Raw genomic sequence first — 21,259 nt, forward strand, 5'->3', positions numbered from 1 at the left:
ACTGAAAGATCATCAGTGAGTGCCTGTTCTGTTTTCTTTATGTCATTATGTTGGTAGGCTAAGGCAATATCATCCGCATAAATAAACTTTCTGGATAACGTTGTTGGGATGTCGGCAGAGTACACGTTGAACAACAAAGGAGCAAGTACTGAGCCCTGTGGAAGGCCGTTTTTAAGTTGCCTGAAAGAACTTTCCTCACGGCCAAGGCATACTTTTATAAGCCTGTCGCTAATCATTGAATTAAGAAGCCGCAGAAGGAAAGGGCAAGGAATTAGATTATAGAGCTTTACTAAAAGGCCTTTTCTCCAGACAGTGTCGTAAGCTGCAGTAAGGTCTATAAAGGCTGTAGAGGTTTTTGCTCTCCTTTCAAAACCATTCTCAATAAAAGTTGTTAGCGCAAGCACCTGGTCACAGCAGTTACGACCAGGTCTAAAGCCAGCTTGATCTATAGGAATGCTGGCATTGAGAATGGGAAATATTCTATTATAGATCAACCTCTCCAGCAGCTTATAACACACACTCAACAGGGCTATGGGCCTATAGCTCTCAATACGCTCTGGGTCTTTATTGGGCTTCAAAACTGCGATTATTTTAGATCTTTTAAATGCTGCAGGCAGGTTACCTGTAGCCAGTATTTCGTTGAACACTGTAAGAAGCCAGTATTTAATTTTGATTCCTGAGTACTTTAGGAATTCTGGGAAGACGTTATCGATAACGGCTGCCTTCCCAACTGACAGAGCGGAGATGGCCACTTCAATTTCATCAAGTTCAAATGCTCTCGATATTTCCAACGGAGCTTGCCGACTGCTTTTAAATTCGTTTAACTTGTAGTTAACCAGCTTGTCAGATGGGTGGCGAACTGACTTGGACAAAGCAACAATACGCTTTGCTATTGCACAGGGTTTCGGATGTGACAAAGAACTGTTCGTCGAAGGCTTGCCGGTGGAGAGCTTTCTCAAGAGGGACCAAGCTTTACGGCTACTATGGGTGAAGTTAAGATTTTCCATTGTGTGTACCCACTTTTCTCTTCTTGCTTTCTTGTTTGTTAGATTATAATAATGGCTGCGAAACAAAATGACACAAGGCTCCTTATACGTTTATACGTGTTGGACTATTTGGTTTGAACAGTTCGAAGCATCCGACCAATCGTCACGTGTGCGGGGAAGTCGTTCAGGTAAATAGTTGATTGGAGAGCTGACGGGATTTCCAGCAGTCGTCCAACCAATCCCGTTCTGACAACGAAACTGACATGCATGGTTGATTCGGTCTGCTGGTTGTCTGCCGTCTGTAGACTGGCGACAGTATTAAACTGCGTTAACATTGGCAAGTAAAGTTGCGAGAAAATTTATACAACTACTGTTGCAAAATGTGAACAAGATAAGCAATTTTACTCACGAGAACTATCGCAAGTACTTGATACAGTTGTATTGCTGGTTGTTCCGAGAGTCTGTTCATACAAGGCAGTGATGTCTCAGCAATGTTTATAATTGGAATTGTAATAGTCTTGGAAAGAACTGTCCGACACTGGTTGCAACAGCGCTAGCGAGAGCTCTTGCACCCGTTGAGACACTTGTGCAATTTTTTGTCAGTGTAAATACAGTTTAGTTGAGGTTTGGATGTAACCGTGATATCAAAACTTTCTTTGTTTTAACCTATGTAATCTGATAACCAATCGGAATGTGTGCGGGGAGCAATAATTCATAGACAGAGGTCTCTGCCACGATACGAGTGGTAAGTGGTGAGCGCTGGATTGAGCGGCGACTTAAAAGTTTTATGTTTGTGCACATATTGTGTATGACAGACGAGACCTGCAGGGCGGTACCACACAATGTAGCTTATCTGATGCCAATTCTAGACAATGTTTCTCCTACTGCTCAGCCCTCAGCTCATTCTGTCATTGCTGTGCAACATTCCGGACGCAAACGCGCCTTTCTTGGTGTTACTTGTTATAGCTTAGCCCCTATTTTCTTCTCCATAAGGTATCTTATCAGGCCTGGTAAAAATCCAATTGAAATTCTGGTGTACTCACAACACCGAGTATGTCAAACTGTCATTTATATTATTCAACGAACCGAACTATTAAGACTGTTTATAGCCCTACTTCAATGATTGAATAATACTTAAATACGTGAAACCAGTTTGTATCGCGGTCACTACCGCGTTACCGCTTAATGCGTACCGCTCGTTTAGTGCAGATATCCGGAATGGTCGGCCAATTTTAAATTGTCCAATGCATTGTTAGTGGTTTTTTTTTTTTTTTTGAGGGAGGAGGGGGCTTGCCGTGGTACAGGCGTAGAACTAACCAAAATGAACTCCACTACACTAGTGAAGGCAACCCTTAGATGAAGCTCACGAACATATGTCGACATTCAATCACAATTTCATGATCCATGTTGTGAACAATACAATGTTTTGAGATTAATAAATTCTTAATTCATGAAGCTGTCGAATTATGTCTTGATTTTATAAGTTCTTGGAGATGGAAAATTTATTTTTTTAATTTTCCCAGTTCTCAGAAACATTCCTGGCTTATTCCTGGTTTTCCCGTTCGGAAGGCCACCCTGTGTACTTACTATGACATGAAAAAAATTATGATGGTGAGCAAACATTTATGGGTATGTAAAAATAAGATTGTGTATGTTTTTACTTGTAAAAACAGTAAACCTTTAGTAATACACTACATAAAATAACTAATACCATATCTTAGCACCAAATGATGTATACAATATTGAGCCGAATTGCCAAAGTAAGTCTCGTATATGGGGGTAAAAGAGGTAAATAAGTAGCTTACCAAAGGTCTAATATAGTTTTAATCAATAATAAATACCTTGAAAATATTGATATTGAAATTCAGTGAAAAAAGCCATGGCATTAAGAACCTTATTATACTACTAAGAATGGAGGTATCGAGTATTCGAATCGACCCAATACAATACTCCATTCCCATTCACCTCTATTGAGAACAGAATTATTACTGAGATAATGAGAGCGTGACTTACGTCGTGTATCTTGAGAGCGGAGTTGAAGAATGCCTTGATGTTCCAATACTGGAAAGCGTGGTAGACGACCCGCACACATTGTATGAGCCAGAAGACAATAGACATGAAGGTGACCACCCACCAGATGGCACTTACATTTGCCACACACTGGTCCATTGGTAATATTGCATCACTAAGAGCGATTTTGCGCTGACTGGCTGTATGGTCCGTCTCATTGTTTCTGCAACAAAAACAACGTGAAGGATAACACTTTATGTTTTATAAGATGATCTATGCACTCTTGAAAAGTCTTGACTAACTGATACAGAACAGTAAACAACTGTTTAAGTATAAAAACCTCAACCCTTTGAGTAAGAAGATCCCGCACTAGTTACGTAGTATCTTCAGTCCCACTGAAAACCAATTGGTTTGAAAGAATTTACTGTGGATCTAGATTTAGCAATATGTTATCTAACTGAGTTCTTTGGGAAGCTCAGATGACCTTACTGATTATTTAATTTTATAAACGACCCTATTTTACTGATGTTGTATTTAACGTATATAACAAAATATTCTGTGTGCGCTAGAAACTATCAACTCTCCGTTGTGGTAATTACCCAGAAGAGGGTTAAGTTTACTATTAACAGTGAATGATTTGAGAGGAATATAGGATTTCTGACACTTGCCATCATTATGTTACATATATATTTTGGTAAACATTCGCATAATTATGTTACATAAATTTAAGTAACACAAAATGATGTCAAATATCTAAAATCCTATTTCCCTTGTTACAAAAATGAAAAAAAAAAAAAAAAAATGTTTTACGCAAAACAATAAAAGGTTATAAACTTCTCTTTCCTATGGTACAATGTTTTTAAGGTTTCATATTAATTGGAAACATAAAATTGTAAAGTTTAAGCTTGCACTGCAACCAATGACAAAATCTGTTCACCACCACCTCCAATCTATAATTTGATTGACAGATTCTGTTGCCATTTTTAAGGTTATGATACAAATTAACCTCTATTGTGAAATAATCTCTGACGTTAAGGTTTCTTTAAGGGCACTGAAGATTACAAACCTTATCCCGTACAATTTAGAAGTAACTGATAGTCAAACCTACTTCGACTGGCACATATACTTCATGTTTCCTTAGATTACAATAGACTCACAAAAACATAAAAAGCCATTTTAATTTATCACTTAAATTGTACAATTAACTAGATTTGATAATAAACAGTTACACTAGATATATATTTTTAACTAAGTTATACACCTGGCTTTTGGAAAATTAGTTTTATGCAACAGATTTTTTCCAAGTGACAAGTATTTCATCTTTTTTAACCATAGTAATATATTTATAATATTGTAATACACTCAGGGTTTAAGCTGCAATCGCATTTGTTGCACTTCGCAAAGAGCCGAAAAAATGTGACGCTACTGAGAAAAGCTCTCGCAAAATTGCACCAAAAGCGACAAAGAGCTAACCGTGTAAAAGGTATATCGCAATTTAAAAACAGTTTAGAGCATTAAAAATATTTTTTCAATGATACTATAAGATTATACGTTTTGTCACCACCTTTAACTTCATGTATATAAAATATAAAACACATGCGGCGCCGCTGGTCAACAAACTGAACGTTAACCAAAAACTAACTAATAGAGCTAAAATTACGGGTGTTACATTAAACTTAAAATTGTTTATTTCTGCCTCTAGACGTACTAAGCAAATTATTTACAACCAAGTTCTGTGTCTGTAAGAATGAAAAAGGTACTGGTTTTGGCGCTTTACTATTAAACTGCAATTTTTAAAGTTAAATTTTTCATTGTTAAAACTGCCATTGGAGGTCCAGAGCTCATATGAAAAAAGCTGATGGGAAATTGTCTAATATATTAAAACAATATTTAATTTACTACAGCTCATTTTTGAACTTAAGGGTGCGAGTCAATCCCGCATGATCGTCATAACATCGCCCTTGATGGTTTGACGGGTTGCGCGTTCCAACAAGCATGAGTCAGCCGCAGCAAATTAACAAAATCTTTAACTGAGTTAAAGTGATGTAAAAAACTATAGTTTTAATTGTGTTTACAAAAATAAATTGACAAATACCGAGTTCTTCTAACCGAACCCGGTTGAGAATGAAAGTTAAAATGGTTTAAAAACAACTGGTTCGACTTTTATCCATATAATTCAAACATTCTAAGATTATACACTCCAAATTAGTACTCTTGTATAAAACTTTGGTCTTATGTACTAATACTACTCTAGCTGTAATATGCAATGTTAACAAACACTTTGGCTACCAAACGTCTCAGTGTATGGTAATGTGATTGTCATCACACAACACTACTGTGCCCCTCAGTAGTGAATGTGATAGGATTAAATGTTTTCCTGGTTATGGTATTCAGGTTGTATCATTGTAATTTGGTTGATATGCACCAAAAGAAGTACCATTTTACGTTCTTACCAACATAAAAACTTTAATTAATTGTTTTAAACAATTTAATTTATGTTTAAACGCAAAAATAAACAAGCTACATTTTATTTTAACTCCAGTAATTTTCACTGAACTAGTTAGTTTGTGGTTAACGTTCAAACTAGGTTATCTATACTTTTTGATGCAAGAGTAGTATCCAATGAATTGCCATGCTTATTGGTATGACAGCAGTGCTGATGCGCCATGGCTGACAAGCATAAAAAAAGAACTTACGCTTCTAAACATCTTGTTTTGGCGTCTGTAACTAGTACTGGACATTTTTTGAGGTTATGTTATAGTCTGATTTTATTTTGAAATGACAGACATTCGTAAAAGGTTAAGTATGACCAATTTAAACAATTTGTTAAGATCTTTATTGAGAGTACTAATAAAAAGTAATCCATTTCAATGAGGTTTAAACATTGGTGTTTACAAAACAAAGAAGGCTAAAGATTAAATAATGTTGGTAGGACCTAATTATTTTTTAAAAAGATAAATTATGTTAAAAGTACCTTTTTTGTAAAAAATAACCATACTATTTAATGTAATTTTATATTTTCAATTAATAGAAGACTTTTTTTGTACATTTTTACAAATAAATTTAAAATTGTATTTTTCTAACCATAGGCCTACTGCTTTTAATATAACCTCTTAAAAATCTTTTAATTATTGAGTTTCTAAATATTTCAACAACTATACAGGGTGTTCCGTAACTCTCTTGACAAAGGTATACCACGTTATTGCTCTGAAGAACAAGACAACCATATTTCACCATATGAACGTGGGTCTCTGATGCTTAGTTTTTATAAAAGAATGAATATCTTAAAAACTAATATCAATCATACTAAATATCATTAGTCCTGTTTTTCAATATATTTTTAATTTGTAGTTTTACCAGATATAACAATAACTTTAATAAGAATATTTTTAGTATTTAGTTATTTTATACATATTGACCATTCTCAATACATGTTAATGTCAATAAGAAATAAATGATTTTGATTTGATTTAAAAACTAATCAATTAAATTACACAAAGTTTGACTCAAATGTTTATAATAACAAGACCAGTCACTAAAAAAATATAATGAAATTATCTTTAGTATTTCCAAAATGGCGGCCATTAAAACTTTTAAACTTTGAATATCTTAAAAATTAGCATTTTTTTTCAAGCATTGTAAGAATAACAGTTTTTAAAGGATTTGATCACAAATCTAATGATACCAAAATTATTTAAATTGAATAATAAATAACTGATTTATAACAGATGTATTCTGACAAGACATGGCCAACATTCAGGTTCTCAGTGAATAAACAATACAAAAACTAAATGGCAGCTCTGGACAAAGGTCTAGAGAGTTACGGGACACTCTTTATATATAAATAAATGTAAATATTGGTTCTGGAGGCTAAAGTATTTTAGAAATTCAAATGGTTTTTCAATCTTGGATTACCAATGTTATCAGTAAGTGCTATGAGACAAATATTTTTACTAAAATGTCTGAAGAGCTTGTAGCATTTTTGCTACAAAAATTTTCATCTCAGCTTCAACCCTGAATATATTATATCATGTAACAATGATTTAACTATATTTTTATAAGTTTAATTATGCAATATACTTATATGAATATTTTAAAATTCTCAAATGGCAGAATTAATTAGGTTAGTATTTTATTTAATATGAGTTGGTAACAAATACTCAATCTAACTTTGTCAATGCTTGACAGATTTTACCAATGGCTTTGATGTAACACTTATTCATTAGATGAGTTTTTTAGTTCTAATAATCTTAATAATCTTTTAATGCATTTTAATTGACAAGTTGTTAAACTGTTTACTGATTGTGCTTTTATTGTTTGTTAATTGTTATTGCATTTTAAATTCTATTTATACAGACAGTATGTTTACTTCTTAATTTATAGTCTATATTTATTTATTAAGATGTTGACCTGTTGAAGTCTAATAGGTTGTAGCTGAAAAACTACCTTCTACAAAGTGCATTGGTACAATAACTGTTGTTTGACTAAGAACTAATGTATTTCAGTTTCTGGGCTCTCTTTAATTTACAATAATTTATGTTTACTTATAACATTTTAAACTTTTAATTTTTAGATTATAGATTTGTTTTAATAATCTATCAGTGTATTAATTTAATGAGCCACCATAGACTATATTTTAACTAGGCATGTTTCAGTACAAACTGTTGTACTTGGACTTTGTCAATGATTGTAATATATTAGTATTGTAAGATTCAACTCACCGGAAGAGAATCTGGTAATCGACACAGTTCAACATAAAAGTGGACAGCAGCAAGATGAATATAAATTGCACAAGTTCCAACACCTCCTGCAGCAAGATACACTTGAACCCGTGTTTCTGGTGGTAGCGGTAGATGTGGGTGAAGAAAGAGTCCAAGTCTTCCACATGATTCCATCGAGCAGCTGAAAATAAATTCAACGTTCTGGATTGGCAACAGTACTTATGTGATCTTTCAGTGGGAGACAAGGCAAAATCAATCCATAATTTGAAATTTGTTTTTGACTATGGAAGGATTGTGAAGGAAACACGATTTTTCCAGATATTTGTCATCGTTCAGTGATATCCATTATGCTAAATATTGAACTGCGCTTCATTGCACTTTAAAGTCCTCTCCTCCAAGTATACATCAGCGTAACTGATGACTATTATACAGTACTTACTCTTGCTGCAGTATAATAAGAGGTCACTATCACAATAGAATCATAGTATATCCTTAAAAACAGTAAAAAGAAACTAAATATTAAACGGTTTTTTTTGTTACATTTTATATATACACAACATAGTCAGTTTTAATATAACATAATTCGTGTCCACACTTTTGTTTCTATAGTTTAGACGATCATAAATATGGTTCTATTGTGGTGGTGGTGGCCTCTTATTATTTTATAGTCCTTACTTTTTGTGTTTGCCATAATTTCATAAAAATGAGCCATACAAGATAATACATACATTGTGTGAAGTCATGCTCGTCAAACAAAGTAATTACAAATGTAGACTACCTCAAAATAAATAGACTACAGGACATGTTATCTAACAATTTAGATTAAGGTTATAATTGCCAATATTAACTGAAATAGCACATTGCATTTTTCCAGCAATGACAACGTAATAGTTTGTCACCTACTGCTTGTAACCTACGGTCTATTGCAACATCATATTATATACAAAGTGTCTCAAATTGATTGCAAGAGAAAGAATTTACATAAAATAGTGAATTAAATGGTCGATTTTAGGCTCACTATTTGTATATTTTATTATTTCATAAATTATCTGTGCGTTTATTTATATATATATATATATATATATATATATATATATATATATATATATATATATATAAGTAAATTTTTGAGACAATTCAATTTATTTTCTTACTTTATTTTTCATTGTACATTGGTACTTTGTTTTCATTGTATATTTATATTAAGTAGTACTGTTATTTATATTGAAATAGACTTCCAACTATTCAATAGCAATACAAAACTATTAATAGCATTAAAAACAAACACTATTATAGTATTATTTATTTAAAATGTTCAAATTACTTGTAATTCATGTTTTTCAGGCACTCTCTTAAATAATGGAAGTACGACAAAATAATACAGGGTAAGTTTTAGAGAATTCTCACAAATAGGCCTATTTAGATACCTAAAACTTCTCATATATTAAAATACAAAAAAGTTTAAAAAATGGTCTTATATTTGTTTTACAATCCTTTGCAGTATCAAAAAGTTAACTTTATAAAGTAAGAAGAATTGAATTTTAAACTAATAACTAAATAATGCAATTTCCATTAAAAATATCAATGAAGTTAAAAGAGTTAAAATTGCACTTAAAAACTGTGACTTGTAAAACTTTACATATCATATGGCAAGTATGTAAAGGGTAATGAGAAATATAGTTGTAAAGATTAAACATTATTTTCATATATAATTTCTCTACAAAACTAGGATTAATTCGGTACTTAACAACAATCTCACAGAATTCTCCTTATAGTCGCAACCAAAGTTTAATAAAATCTAAAATAATTAGACATTATCATTTTTCCAGCATCTTGGGTGATAGGCTCCACTAACGCTCATACAACAACGTACAATGAATTGTACACAATTTGGTTCGTCTTTACAAAATAAATAACATTGGTGTTTAAACTTTTTGTGTTAAATTTGAACCATTGGCTTAGTTTCCTAAAGTTATTGTATTAATTATTTTAGAACAAAATAATTAAATATGTTAAAGTTATGCTAAAAAGCACATTTTTAAATCTTAATATAAATATTATTGGGGCTTGAGAAAAATTTAAATACAAAAGTTGTATGTCTAAACATTTCTATCTACTCTTGTTGTGGAGTTTTTATTCAAAACATAACAATTTTTTAGTTAAGTACAACATTTTCTGAATACAAATAAGCAAATTTTAAAAGACTTTTACTATGAAAATATAATCATTTCCTGTGAAAATGTAAAAAGAAGACACCACAAAATGCCATAGAGAAAATAAAAGTAATATTGAGGAATAAAAGTTTGGAGAATTTTAATATTTCATTCAACACACAAGATAGGCCATTGTACATTGTGTCACACATAAAAAGGAGTTACATCGTTTTCACCACAAAACCGCATATACTTTCAATGAATTCATATTCTACAATAAATAATAATACTAATATTACAAGGTTTTTTAAAATTTAATTATGTGTTTTATTTGTGTTCAAACATTAATACTTGTAAAAGAATGATTATGTTCATGCCACACATAAATTCACTTTGCTGTTTCTTTTATGAACAAACACAATTAGAAATAACTTTTCATACAAAAGTTCCATATTTTTTAAATGTAGAACATAAATTCATTCCCATTAGAACAACCAAGGTGACCCCATAAACCGAATAGATAGAGGTTTCCAAACCATATTATTTGAACATTTTTTCCTTAAGTTCGTTCCTAAAGAAATATCCTAGTTTTTTGGGATTTTTTGCCCAACTTGTTTATAAAATACCTAGTAAGTGATATTTCATTAAGATATTTAAAAAAATTAAATAATAAATTACATTTTCCGCTTTCTGGAACAACTTGGATCCTTGTCCCTAAACCTTGAGGGGTATCCTCGGACTCATCGTGTTCCTCAGTGAACTGTTGGTAACTGGTTTCCATAGTTTTCATCATTGTGAATCAAACCTGCAACATCATGTCTCATTACACTCAGAATCTGTACAATCGTGAATCAAACCTGCAACATCATGTCTCATTACACTCAGAATCTGTACAATCGTGAATCAAACCTGCAACATCATGTCTCATTACACTCAGAATCTGTACAATCGTGAATCAAACCTGCAACATCATCTCTCATTACACTCAGAATCTGTACAATCGTGAATCAAACCTGCAACATCATCTCTCATTACACTCAGAATCTGTACAATCGTGAATCAAACCTGCAACATCATCTCTCATTACACTCAGAATCTGTACAATCGTGAATCAAACCTGCAACATCATCTCTCATTACACTCAGAATCTGTACAATCGTGAATCAAACCTGCAACATCATCTCTCATTACACTCAGAATCAGTACAATCGTGAATCAAACCTGCAACATCATGTCTCATTACACTCAGAATCAGTACAATCGTGAATCAAACCTGCAACATCATCTCTCATTACACTCAGAATCAGTACAATCGTGAATCAAACCTGCAACATCATGTCTCATTACACTCAGAATCAGTACAATCGTGAATCAAACCTGCAACATCATCTCTCATTACACTCAGAATCAGTACAATCGTGAATCAAACCTGCAACATCATCTCTCATTACACTCAGAATCTGTACAATCGTGAATCAAACCTGCAACATCAATCTCTCATTACACTCAGAATCTGTACAATCGTGAATCAAACCTGCAACATCATGTCTCATTACACTCAGAATCAGTACAATCGATCACATAGAGGATTGGCAGCCTCCCATAGAATTGAAGGCAGAGAAGAGTTGACCGATTGTATCGTTTTCATCAAGGAGAACTATAATTATTTATTTACATTAATTCTACCTATTGACAACACTAGTAATGTTGATTAACTCAATTTTATTAGTTTAGAGCCTCAGGCAACTATGTGGAAGATATAAAATATTGCATTTATTGAACAGTCACTCAGAATTCACAGTGTACAGGTATAATTTAAAAAATGTACAATAAAAAGAAAATGTTAAACATTTTGAGTTTTTGAAGAACCTCCCTCTAGAATTATTACTCAAGAGACAATTCATACGATGCTAGCTCTGGGATTTCAGGCTCAAGGAGACTCAAGTTTGAGATCAGGCGTTTGCATGAAAATATTCTAAAGGAAAATGATAATAATATTTTTAAAGCCAAATTAAAAAAGTATATTATAAGCCTTAGTTTATACTCGTTGGAGGAATTCATGTCATTAAAAAGACCAAACTAGCAAATATTTTTAGTAATAAGATTGGCCATATGTATGATGGCATTTTGACACTATTCTTGTACACTTGATGTATTCAAATGAATAAAGATATTTGATTGATTGATCAAGACTGACTGTCTCTAAAGACATGAAGCTAATAAAATTGTTTTTCATCATGCAAGGAACCTGGTTTTCTCAGAGCATGATTTTTAGAATGTTTGTTTCTTACTTCTTAACTGCTAAATGACGTCATCTCAAGAGTTCTCTGAGTCAAACAATGATCGTCAAAGTGACCAAAAGAACATATCAGGTGTCTAAGTTGTTGAGTGAGTTACAGAGGATCTATTGAGGGTATTAGTGCTCATCTTATATTTCATATAGTCTATTATTTACTCCCCCTCTCCTTTCTTTGTTTAAATTGCTGCTACTGTAAAAAATATACTTATTCAGCCTCTAAAATATTGTGAAATCAATCAATTTCTTGTCAGACACACAATCAGAGTAAAGACAGGGAGTAGGTGTAGAGTGAGAAGAGACATTTGACCTGAAGCCGGCACTCTTGTGTAGTACATATCTCCAATATATATTTTTTAATGGTTTTAATTTATTAATATTAAGCTAATTGATTTATATTAATTTGGATTTTAATTACTATACAAGAGAATTATTACACACTACTGTCACTATACTGCACAATTTTATTATAAAAATATGATTTCTTCTATAAATTATATTAAAAAGAAAGACAATGCTGAGTTTCAATGATTTTTATTAAAACTCTTACTGTGTTAAACGCAAAAGTGTGTGAGAAAGATTATTAAACCTGAAAGCCATTAATACAAAAATTATTGATTAAAGAAATTAAATTATATTATGATCATTACAGTTGAGTAGATATTATGATAGCGAGAGGGTAATTAGTTGAGAGGCTAAGCATGGTCTGTCCTAGACTAGATAAGCCTGGATATTGTGTTGCAGTGGTTTACATCATTCTTTTGAAAAATATTCTCACATTAGCACAAAAATAATCCTTACTTCAATATGAAATGAAATAATGGGAATAATCATCAAGGCCTTCTCTATAGTGTTTATAAACTGCACTCTAGCAAGTGATTTTACACCTTCAAATGATTTTACAATTGTTTTGTAGCTATCAGGCCAAATCATGAGCAATATTAAAAATTTCAACCTTTTTAACTTGATGTTCTGTCAATTTTGCAATTTCTAACTAGAAATAAAAAAAAACCATCAACAATGACTAATTCATTACAAAACTTTAGGTGACTGAATATTGTATTAGTTTACTAGAACAATGCTTTCCGGCCATAACCAATTTCTAAATTACGAAAAGGTAGATTGTAAACACAATTAGTAGATTATTTTATCATATATTATAACAAAGTTATTTTTTATCCTAGATAAATATAAACAAATTTGGAACTCTACATAAAAATACAAACCTTCAAACCCTACAATGGTTGCTTTCTAGGATTAACCTTATGAGTTTATATAATGCAATTTTAGTTTTAAGTTGATATATATAAATTGATACTCCACTCACTGAAAAGGGTAAAAGGGTAATTTTTTATGTTTGTCTGTATATGTCTATATGCACTAGCTATAATTTAATTATCAAACCCATTTTGATCAAATTTAGAATCAGGAGTAATTAAAAATATGTATTAGCCTTTTTAAATTTCAAGTTTTACAGTTTTATTCTAGAAAATTACTATTGAAATTACATTTAATTATATAGTCAAATGTAGTTACAATGGCCGCTTTCTAGGATAAAGCTTATGTATGTTTATATAATAGAAACCAATAGGTGATTATAAAAAAACCCAAAACAAAATTTATTAAAAATAATTCTTATAACAAATTACTAAAATTGATTAAATTTAATTTTTTGCTCTAAAATTTAGGTAAACTGAAATAGAATATGGATTGACATATGTATATCACATTCTTTTTGTGTATCTTAGATAACTTATTTAGTTTTTATCATATCTGTTATCTTTAGTACAATGAATAAATAATTACGTGTAACCAATAATATAATTGAGACATAAAAAACACTTTTATGTTAATAATAATATTGAACAACTCGCAGGATTGTTAAAAGATGTATAAACTGCACTGCATGAAAATTCTCATTCAACAAATTTAATTTTGGTGTGGTATCAAAACAATACTGGAATGATGGGTATCCAAATTTCAACCATCTTGACTTTCCTGAACGCAATGGCTACGGTTTTTACAAATTATAATAGTAAAAATGTGAGTATGAAGTTAAAGATGGGTTATTTTGAAAGGTCAGTTAGGAACAAACATTTTATAACTCAAGTAACCTGTATATTAGAAAGTATTTAATCATTTACTGAACTCTTCAAGACATGACTGAATGATTCATAGTATTAAAGATACAAGGAAACCAGATTGGATAAATTGAGTTTAGATTCTAGAAATTAATGATAATAAAACCAAGCCAACTGATGTGTAAACTCGGCATACTACTACTTAGTAGATCATCAATAGTAACGCATCAGACAGACAACACTAAATCGTGTGATGTACTGATAGTGTTACTCCTATACGCAGCAGTGCCATATCAGGCACAAAGAAGAGGCTATCTTTGTCAATATTATGAGGATAGTTATGCAATGCTGGCTTGCTTGTGATGCAATGTCTTTGTTATCATTACAACAATTCCCGTCTGAGCAATACATTGATTATTGGGGTGTTATGTTTATTATTGTTTACTCACTGTTTAGCACTTTATTTATGTAATGTAGAGATAAGATTCAACAAAACAGTATATTGTTATTTTAGACAATAATGGGCATTATGGCTTTTGGCCCTTCATTAACCCTACAGTAAGTAAGCCATGGTATTCCAACCGTTCAGCCTCCATTTGCATATTCACATGGAATCTTCTGAATAATTATAAAAACAAACTTGCAACACAATATACCAGTATTATAATAATTGTTTTTTCAGAGAAGTGCCTACAACTTACAAAACAATTTAAAAAATAATAAATAAAACTGTAACTTTAGGACCTATATACCAATTTATCTTTAGTTCAAGATCAATATGTTTTATATGTATGAAGAAATATTGCTGTTTGTTAGAGGCCCTAACGTAAATTTCTGGGGAAATGAGCAAATTCGTCTGTTAAATCTCTTTATTATGTTCTCCTGAAATTTTAAACGTTTAAAAAAGTGATTGCTTCCAAATGTTTTTAGCCCTTAAAGATAATTTTACCTGCTAATAAAAACATTAAACAACTGAAACGTGCCTACATTCACACACACAGTCATATATATCGTAATGAGCATATATACAACTGTATGTAAATTCTGCCAAAGTAAACAGCAGAGACACGACACAGGTCATTAATACTCAAACAATACCAAGTTATATAACAAGTTATGGCTGAGAGCTTTTGATAATTAACTGATTAAGATAACAAACATGAATTTTACTTAGAACACAATAACTTATAGACCAATTCAATTCGAATGGTAAGAGATTGGATTTTATACAGTTTTCTGCTAATAAAATATTTGCATCGCACAACACAATATATAAAAGGTAAATATTTAAAGCTTCTATCTCTCCTCTACTTATTCCAATATTTTTCAGGTACTGATATCAAAACACTGATAATCATTGTTATGTAATGAGTACTTCATTTCGGTGTAGTTGACATTTATAGCTGCCATCTTGGATTCACCAATTCTGAGGCAAACCGCTTTTTAAACGTAAATATGATAGTGTAACACATGACTTCAGACTAAATTCTTAATGCTGATTGTGTATTCAAAACCATTTCTGTTCAATATTTGCTCTTAAGATGGAATTGAAACAAATTTATTTGATATCAACTTTGCCATGTAATATTGCCAATAATGTGTGTAAATACCAAGATCATAGTATTCAAAAGACAACTGATTTACAATAAATCTTATACACTACAGTAACCGATAATACACATCTTTTTATAATTGTTTAACTAATTTTCATTATATAACTGTGTGATTATCATTGATGCCAATTACTCATAGGGCTGGTAAAATTTCTCTTTTGTCTGTCTATCTGTCCGTACAGGATACCTCGAGGATTAATTGCAGTCATATTGGGTCTGTAATAAAACTGTTAATAACAGTAGTTTTACCAACTTTGGTGTAACCTCAGATCCACAAACGACTAATAGATGTACCAGATATTATTGAAGACCAGTACGGAGTATTCATACGTTTAAAATAATTTATTTATCTTGTCAGCTATTGAATGACAAGAAGACAACACGCAAGTGTCAGTCGGCAGACTATCTTAATGAGACCTTGCGCTGTGAATTTGCAGCGGCAATGTACGGGTAGAATCCAGCCACCACTTGTTTCTTGTGTCAATAGTTTAGGATTAGCGAATGTGTTAAATGTACTACATTTGAACAAGTCTTGGGTGAATTTGAGCTCTAAGCAACATTCAATATTTAAAAATCTTTATATTCATATAGTTAAGAAATTTAACCACTAAGATATATAATACATTTTTCTAATTAATTTTTTTACAAACTTGTACTTTTTAATATCAGTAAAAACGTGAAATGGGGTTTTTAGGTTTACTTGCAATACCGAGAAACCAATTCTTCTCGTGAACTTATTCTTGATTTAAATTGGCTCAATTTCAATTAAATTTGTTGGCCTATGAAATGGATATTTATTTTAAATTATTTACTTTTAACAGTGTTAATGCTATATCCTTAAGCCCTTCTTTCTAAAACTCAATTTTTACACTTTTTCAAAATTCAACTAACATAAAATACAGCAAGGTACTAATGAAGTATTTTGACCTCTTTAAAAAATAAATATTTTTGGACCTCTTCATGCAGTGTGAAAATAATAAACCAAGGCCTACACTCACTGTGATGTGACTACTACATATGAAAATCTCAGCTCATAATTACAAATAATTTTTGTAAATGAATAAAAATGTTTGTTAAACTCATCCAAACATTAAAACACAAAATGTTCGTTTTGTTGTACTTTACAATGGTTACAAATAAATCAATGAGTTAAATGTATTTCTGGTTTTCATATTTACAGCTTGATGTTTGTTCAAATAAATGTGCTCCTAATGCCACAATATAGTCAATTGATTTTATTTTCTCACAATTATTTAATGTCATTGTATTAAAAATGTACTTTACCCTTGAATATAAAATACGTAAGTTCTAAAATTTCCTCAAACATTCAAAACATTATTTTTGTTTAAAACAACTCTTATACAAAAAAGTTTAAGAAAATGTGGCTAAACCCCAACTAAAAGCAACACTTTATAAAAGTGATAAAAATGGAGGAACAGATGTATTAGGTCATATTAATGAGAAGAATAAGTAGGAGAACAAATCAAGCCCACAGGTCATCAAATGGTGAGCAATTAAAGTGCTTAACATGTACACCACTCTCCTGTACAGTTTTTAGCCAAAATTTTAAACAAAAAATATTACAAGTGAACAAAAATTAATAAAGTAGTAAAAATAGTAACTGGAAAACTTATTTAATCAATTGTAGAGAGGTTTGTTGGTGGGTTAGTTCAATGCGAATGTTGACTTTAGCTCTATATTTTCATCTGTCACTTAGAGCAGTGTCTGAAATCATGAGACTGTCACAAGCCTGACTCCTGCAATCTGGAGTCCAAGTATGTCTAAAGAGATGACAGTAAGTCAGTGAAGAAGACGTTGAAAAATAACTCTTTGCATCATTTCGACATCTAGACTACAGAAGCCGTCCAGTGTAATCCATATTAGTGTTCTCATTGAGTGTTGCTATCAATTGTGCACCTGATGAGACAATGAGAACATCTCTTCATATGAATTACAATGGATAGTTGCTAGGAAATTAGACAGACCTCTTTTGTAGTCTAGGTGTCTCTGATATCGAAAAGATGAAGAGTTTGTTTTTTAACTCTTTGTCACCTACTTTTTTGTATCTCTGCAGATATGGACTCTAGATTCCAGGAGTCAAATCTGTGGTAGTGTCACATTTCAGATGCTGCACTAAGCAGAAGGTTAAATGGAGCTAAACTCAAATAAGCAATTTATTGTGTTACTCATCAATCAATTATATGATCAAATTTGTATCAAAAGCAATTATAAATTATTGGTCAGAACTTTTTAAATTAATATTATTTTTTTAACTCAACATAAAAAGAAACCATCAAAAACAATAATTATTTAAAATGTTGGTGTATAGGCTACCTGGCAGTTTTTCTCACACAATGTTCCAATTTATCTTCTTTATAAATTTTACTTGATGGTCTGCAACTTTTGGTAAGGATTATACTTTTTTCAAGGGGCTTCTTTTAAATGCCCTTCGAGAACATTCAAGTTTCTGAGTATAGTATCTGTGGTATAGAAGAGTTGAAATTTGTCAAAATGATAATCGAAACAACAATAATGACTAGGAAGCTTGAATTATTACAGTATGTTTTTATCTAGATCAGTTGCATTTGTAACCTAGTTCCTTGCATTACATGCTTTAAAATGAGTAATGGATTATAGAGCACCTTCTGTTGTTTGGCCATGACCATTTCGGCAATCAATGTTTATATACAAGTTTAAAAAAAGTGTAGTACCTGTAGTAAAACAATGACATGTTTGTTATAAATAAGTTTATTTTAACTGATGACAATCAATACCTAAGTTATAGATGAATAACACTTTGTAATCAAATAACTGATTATTAATATTAAAATCGATCATTTAAAGGCACCCTTTATTAGAATCTACCTGCGCATTATTTTGGCTTGAAAAATAAATAATTACAAAATATTACGCCATAAATCTATTTACTCTCAGATATGTTATTCATAAAGGAAGAATTATTCATGCAAATAGAATTATTCAATCATTAATATTTTTGTATTCGGAGGTTCTTTTCTTATAACAGCATTTTAAGAATAAAATACGTTTGTACAATTCTGTTGAAAAAAAAGTTAAAAGCAATAAAATTGTAGCACACTGGCGTATAGATGGAGCCAGCATTCTACTTATTTTTTTTTTACAATGGAGAAATAGCCTAAACACGCAATAGCTTTTTAATAGAGCTATAATTATTGCTTTATTACTTATTCCATACTTCGTAGTGCCGCAATGCCAACATTTGTTTATAGCCGTTGACTGGGAATAATGACTGTAAATGTTTACATAAAGGTTAATAAAAATAGTATTCAGGCTACGACAATTAGTTTGCAGCAATAGAGAGAATTGCTGGTGACCCCCAGGCTCAGCCGATTATTAACCCTTTGAGTGCCAACGTCCGATTTTACCGGACGACAAAAGTTGGCCGAAAAGTGCCGACGTCCGATTTTACCGGACGTTCGGGAAAAAGTCACTAAAAATTGTAACCTTTAATATTTTAAAATAATATCATATTGAAATGTTTGTGAAGAATCGTTCTTTTCAAAATAAATTGTTGGTACACTTCCGATCAAACTTTAAATTATGAAACTCACATATAAACATTTTTGGTTGCCATAGCTACCAGAAACAATGTGACAATATTTTCTTAAAAGTTGTATAACTTACTCATTATTGAAGATAATAATATAAATGTTTCAAGATTTACAGACAATTGCATACACTTTCCAGTGATATGGACTAAAAAAGGATATGAATTTTTTTGGTCATAATAATTTGGTTGAAAAATGAAATTAAAAAATATTTTTTAATTTTTTTAGGTAAGTCCATTTTTGGTATTCCTAAATTTAGTTTTATGGTAACCTTGTTATTTTATGTTAATTAAACAGAGTTTTCAGAGAAGAATAAAAAAAGAATCATGTTGATAGCTTATTAAATAATCAAACTGTGAATTTTTTACTAAAACCTTGCAAAATGCCTGAAAAAGGGCTGGAACTTTTAGGTACACCCACTAGAAAAATACCTGGCACTTTTCAGTATACCCACTCAAAAAATACTTGGCACTCAAAGGGTTAAAATCTTCATGACCTAATTGTTTTGAAATTTTACAAGTGTGGTCCTATGCCCAATAGTAAATATACAAAGTAGAATCGAAAAGTTCCTGGGAATTGATTTAAATATATACCCAGCACACATATATGTGTTGTGTAATTACGAATTTTCTATAAAAATGTTAAACTGTTTTTATTTAGCATTATTTTAAAATGAATGAATTTTATTTTCCCGTAATTTCGATCTAAATTTCTTTAATTGAAAAACTGTTGCAAGCTGGCCAACTCAGTTGAAGAGATTATTTCTACTTCTTCCTGAGATATTCCAGATACTTTCAAGTTGGAGTCATTTGCATACAAACATAGCTTGCTATTTACACTGTATATTCATTTATTATTTATATTAAAAAAATATAATATGAATAGAAGAGGTCCAAGATTAGAGCCATGCAGTATTCCCCTTATACTTTGTTTTAATATGAATAGAAGAGGTCCAAGATTAGAGCCATGCGGTATTCCTCTTATACTTTGTTTTAAGTCTGACTTATAATTTAATATTAACTCATTGTTGGCTATGTATATGATTTTTACACTGTTGTGTACCCAAGATGTATGATTACACCCTCTGAATGGAAGACAAAAACATCTCCAAGGAAATATACAGTTTTCTTGAACAAAAACAAAGGAAAGGTTATGCTGGAAGTGTTTTTTTTTCTACTAGTACAAAGGTTTAGATAACTGCCAGTTCATTACAGAGGAACAAACAGTGACAAAGAACATTATATGGAAATTCATAGCTGCTTAAGAGATGCTATCAAGAGGAAACGCCCTGAAAAATTGGTGGGAAATAATTTAATTTTGATTTATAACAACGTCCCTGAACATCGGTCTTTTTAGTGCATAATTATTTAACAAAGAACAGTGTTACCACACTAGAACATCCACCCCAGTCACCTGACCTAACAGTAGATGATTACTTCCTGTTTCCGTGGTTGAAAACATTGCTTAAGAGAAAACTATTTGCAGATGTTCTCAAGGACACGGTGACATAAACAATTAAAGAACTTTCACATAATGATTTTCAAGTGTTTTGAACAGTTGTATGAACATTGGGGCAAGTGTATTGTTGCAGGAGGAGAGTATTTTGAAGGCAAATAGATTTGTATACTTTTAATTTTGTTCAATAAATATATATGTTCCTATTTCGGGAACTTCTAGACTACCTCGTTCAGAATATATTTTATTACCCGATTCACCCCTTTGGGAGAGCACCATTACCCATTTTAATCAATCTAATGTTGGATGTTGCTGATGTCAGCCGTTACATCATTTCGGATACGTAAAACAACAATA

General features: G+C 31.4%; 1 protein-coding gene across 2 annotated transcripts in view; it reads right to left on the bottom strand.

Annotated features, from left to right (window-relative positions):
* Window positions 1-21,259, bottom strand: part of LOC124359975 (autophagy-related protein 9A) — an 82,241-nt gene that overhangs the window by 47,992 nt on the left and 12,990 nt on the right. For both annotated transcript variants that reach the window (XM_046813182.1, XM_046813184.1), the window contains exons 2-4: window positions 10,549-10,675; window positions 7,718-7,898; window positions 3,000-3,219 (exon numbers count right to left, since the gene is read on the bottom strand). In XM_046813182.1, the coding sequence (XP_046669138.1) occupies window positions 3,000-3,219; window positions 7,718-7,898; window positions 10,549-10,663 (516 nt within the window). In that variant the 5' untranslated portion in view covers window positions 10,664-10,675. The remainder of the gene's footprint in view (window positions 1-2,999; window positions 3,220-7,717; window positions 7,899-10,548; window positions 10,676-21,259) is intronic.

Source organism: Homalodisca vitripennis, chromosome 4, assembly GCF_021130785.1.
Source record: "Homalodisca vitripennis isolate AUS2020 chromosome 4, UT_GWSS_2.1, whole genome shotgun sequence".
Classification (NCBI taxonomy): domain Eukaryota; kingdom Metazoa; phylum Arthropoda; class Insecta; order Hemiptera; family Cicadellidae; genus Homalodisca; species Homalodisca vitripennis.